This window comes from Phragmites australis, chromosome 3 (assembly GCF_958298935.1).
Source record: "Phragmites australis chromosome 3, lpPhrAust1.1, whole genome shotgun sequence".
Classification (NCBI taxonomy): Eukaryota; Viridiplantae; Streptophyta; class Magnoliopsida; order Poales; family Poaceae; genus Phragmites; species Phragmites australis.
The window spans coordinates 26117890-26121727 of NC_084923.1; the positions used below are offsets into that span (position 1 = coordinate 26117890).

General features: G+C 47.9%; 1 protein-coding gene across 1 annotated transcript; it reads right to left on the reverse strand.

The window, feature by feature from the left end:
* Positions 1-662: 662 nt before the first annotated feature.
* LOC133912739 (uncharacterized) lies at positions 663-1927 on the reverse strand. Its single transcript, XM_062355628.1, has one exon. The coding sequence runs from the start codon at positions 1795-1797 to the stop codon at positions 862-864; it is 936 nt and encodes a 311-aa protein (XP_062211612.1). The 5' UTR covers positions 1798-1927; the 3' UTR covers positions 663-861.
* Positions 1928-3838: the final 1911 nt, after the last annotated feature.

The following is a 3838-nucleotide window of genomic DNA, read 5'->3' on the forward strand; positions in this document are numbered from 1 at the left end:
AAAGGTCATGACTGACCCTGTTTTGAATCACTCATTTCTTTCATTATTTCTTTCACCTTTTTGCTTTCCGCAATGAACGTTCGCGCCGTCTCCTTGTCTGTCAGTCATCACGAGATCAGTTGACTTTCATCCGACCGATCAGCGCGTATGTGTGGCACACCGTAAACCATACTGCTCCACTAGAGTAACTTACACTAATTCGATTAGCAAGGTCCATCTATTAGGCCCAACGTAAGTACCTGTCAAGTCGCTCTCCCTCTCTCTACATTTTTGGCAGTGAATATCGATCCTACTCTCACGAACCCACGCTGCCTGGACACATGAAACATGCTTCTTTTCTTTTCCTTGCAAGGTACGAACTAGCTTGGATTTTTCTGTGCACGTACCGTTAGTTCTTTGATTGCGTTATTAATTTCTAGGATTTGCAAAAGTGCATGCTCTACGCTACTGAGATACTGGTCACAAATATATGACGTTTTATATAAAATTTGGTTAAACTTTTGAAACTATAACCATTTAATTGTAAAATATAAAATATATATATTTATCTTTAAAATATTTCATAATATTACAAACTTATTAGATTAAATGAATATATTATAATTAAAAATATTGGTCAAAAATATATATAGAAACCTAGTAATTACTGGACACAAAGGACATGACACAAAGAGTAGCAACGAGTCACGTACACAATAGACGTAGAAAGAACAAAATAAAGTGCACCAATGTAATCAGCGTGCATGTAACAAGAAAAGAAAGAATAGCACAACTAGCAGCAGCTAGCACATGCTGCAGCTCCGGCCCAGGCCGGTTTTATTCAGATACTCTGCCGCGTCATACAAAATAGCGGCCACATGGTCAGTTAGCTGCCGGTGGGATGTGCGGCGGCGGTTTGGGTTTTGGTTCTGGTTCTGGTTTTGGTTCTGGTTTAGGTTTAGGTTCGGGTTTTGGTTCTGGTTCTGGCTTCGGTTTTGGTTCAGGTTTAGGTTCTGGTTTTGGCTCTGGTTTGGGTTTTGGTTCAGGTTCTGGTTTCGGTTCTGGTTCAGGCTTAGGCTCCGGCTTTGGTTCTGGCTTGGGTTTTGGTTCAGGTTCTGGTTTCGGCTTTGGCTCAGGTTTTGGCTCCGGTTTTGGTTTTGGCTTAGGCTTTGGCTCCGGCTTGGGTCCAGGTTGAGGCATGGGCTTCGGCTCCGGTTTGGGTCTGGGCTGAGGCTTAGGCTCTGGTTGTGGCATAGGCTGCGGTTTAGGCTCAGGTTTGGGTAAGGGCTCGGGGTGAGGTTCAGGTTTTGGTTCAGGATGAGGTAAAGGCTCAGGTTTGGGTTCTGGTTTTGGCTCAGGTTTAGGTTCTGGATGTGGCATTGGCTTTGGTTCAGGCTCTGGGTGTGGCATAGGCTGCGGTTTAGGCTCAGGTTTGGGCAAGGGCTCAGGGTGAGGTTCAGGTTTTGGTTCAGGATGAGGTAAAGGCTCAGGTTTGGGTTCTGGTTTTGGCTCAGGTTTAGGCTCTGGATGTGGCATTGGCTTTGGTTCAGGCTCTGGTTTGGGTTTAGGTTTAGGCTCTGGATGTGGCATGGGCTCTGGTTTTGGTTCGGGTTTTGGTTCTGGCACGGGCTGTGGCTTGGGTTGGAGCTCTGGTTGTGGTTTCTCGGCAGCAGCGCGTCCTGGCTTGCGTGCGAAACGCGCCCCGTGACCAAGGCCGACGCCAGCGGCGGCCGCTTCGTCGAAGGCGGAGGCGGCAGCCACTGCCCCCAGGAGCACGGCGAGGAGAAGGCAACATGAAGTGAGGCGACACGTCGCCATTGCTGCTGCAGCAGCGGGCTCGCTGACCCGGCAGCTGCTCGCTTGCTCTGTGCCTCTGTTGCTCTCTCTCTGGTTGGAGTCGAAGGCAATGAGTGGTCTCTGTTGTGTGCGTGGATGAGTGGGGGGTGTGATGGCCTGGCTGGTCGGATTTATAGCGGGCGTGAGCCAAGCAGCGTCGGACGTGTGTCCGGCCGGTTCACGTGTCTCCGTGCCTAGCTCGGGAGCGGGTAGCTCCTTTACGTTTGGCCCCGCCGTGTCGACTGGTAGCTAGTTAGGCGCAAGGGTTATTAGTATTCAACGGATACTAGTAGTACGTTACTTTCACTTTTACTTCTTTCGCGTCCCAGCTTCAAAAATTTCCTTGCTGCGGGTCACCACGTCACACCACCGGTACGTGTTAATTTTTGGCACAGTAGTTCTTGGCTTGTGTCTGACGCTAATGACCAGCGATCGATCGATAGATATATGGCCTTAAGCCCTTAACTCTGTGATGCCTTTTTTTCTTTGCTTTGACAACAAGAGATTGTATCGATGACCAAGTGATGGACTATTGTACTGTACCACCCCTACAAGTATATATGTCTGACCGGACAAACGTAGTGAGTGATTCAGCTAACTGGTAGCACACGCGCGCGTACCGACCGACCGAGGACCGACCTCCCTCTCGTAGATCAATGGATGCAAGTTTCTAGATGGACGGATGGATGGACTCATGGCCAAGCGCGCGCCAAGCGGTGATCATTTGGGTCGGGTCGTGGGCTCCGTGGATCGATCCGGCATGCGTGCCCACCTCGTCTCTCGTTGATCGGTAATAAAATCATCATGGATGTCCTCCTGATTCCTTATCGATGCGGGTACGTACACTGTGGCGCTAAACATGCACATGCACACCAAAGGGAAGCGCTGCCTATGTACAAGTAGCGCGCTACTATCGTACCTGCCTACAGTATATATGTACTCCTTCACCTCATCTACCTTTCCGGCCAGCGGCCTACTAGGCGTGTAGTATTAGATTCATTCAGGCCTGCTCATGATGGGCTGCTTGGCCCGGTAAATTAGACCCAACCTGACCAGAAAAAGCCCTATCTAGCCTAGCTTGACCTGTGCACAGGGCTAGGTTCGAGCTTAACTTCTTAACCCGTAGAATTTTTAGGCTAGACTCGGGCTTCAAAAATAGACCCAAAATCTTAAAAGCCTAAAAACCCTAGAAAAGCCCAAGCCCAACCTGAAAAACACTATCGGGGCAGCTTGGGCCTAGAAGCCCCTCCCGGTGTAGGGCTTAGGCCGGGCTAGAGCTTGTGGTTTTCTTGTCGGGCTTTTCAAAGCCCAGCCCAGCCTGGCCTTTGAACATGTATAGATTCATTGCTGGTAGGTCATTGTGTTTTGCCAGCACGAGAATATATACATGTAAGTACAATGAATGACCTGAACCTGACTGGTCGGTAAAAAGTAACGGATGGATGTTGCCACGTATACATATGTCCATCCATCGATTTTGCAGCAGCAACCCATGCAATTCGAGTAGAGTCGACGACATGATGGGAGTACTTCTACCCTCGACACTCCTCATCCCAGGACATACGGATAGGTATTGAAGCTGTGGATCCATCCCAAGCAAAAGCAACCACTACTTCAAAAACCTTAAGCAGTCAATTCAAAATTGGTCATCACAATCGGTTTTCATAAATCACATGTGAAAACAGTTATCCCAGTGCTCTATAGGCTTCCAGATTATCTCAGTCGTTTGAAAATGTATTATAAACAACTGACTTGGATAATATGGTGTATTATAGTCAGTTATTGCCCTCGACCAACTAGGATAATTACTTTTTTCTAGTCGGTTTCACTTACAAACCAACTGGAATAATGAGTGATTATCACAGTAGGTTGTTTACACAAATCGATTGAGCTAATACTAGTCTTATTTAGTAGCAGCTTCTTCCCCAAGTAGCATTGTTCAAACAAAGTAGCTCCCCCCGTGTTCATAGTAGTGTCGGGTCCACCACTCACCTATGGTGAAAAAGACACCGACAAATATTCG

Coding starts and splice junctions, on each gene's coding strand:
- LOC133912739 (XM_062355628.1), bottom strand. CDS start 1,797: ATGGCGACGTGTCGCCTCACTTCATGTTGCCTTCTCCTCGCCGTGCTC.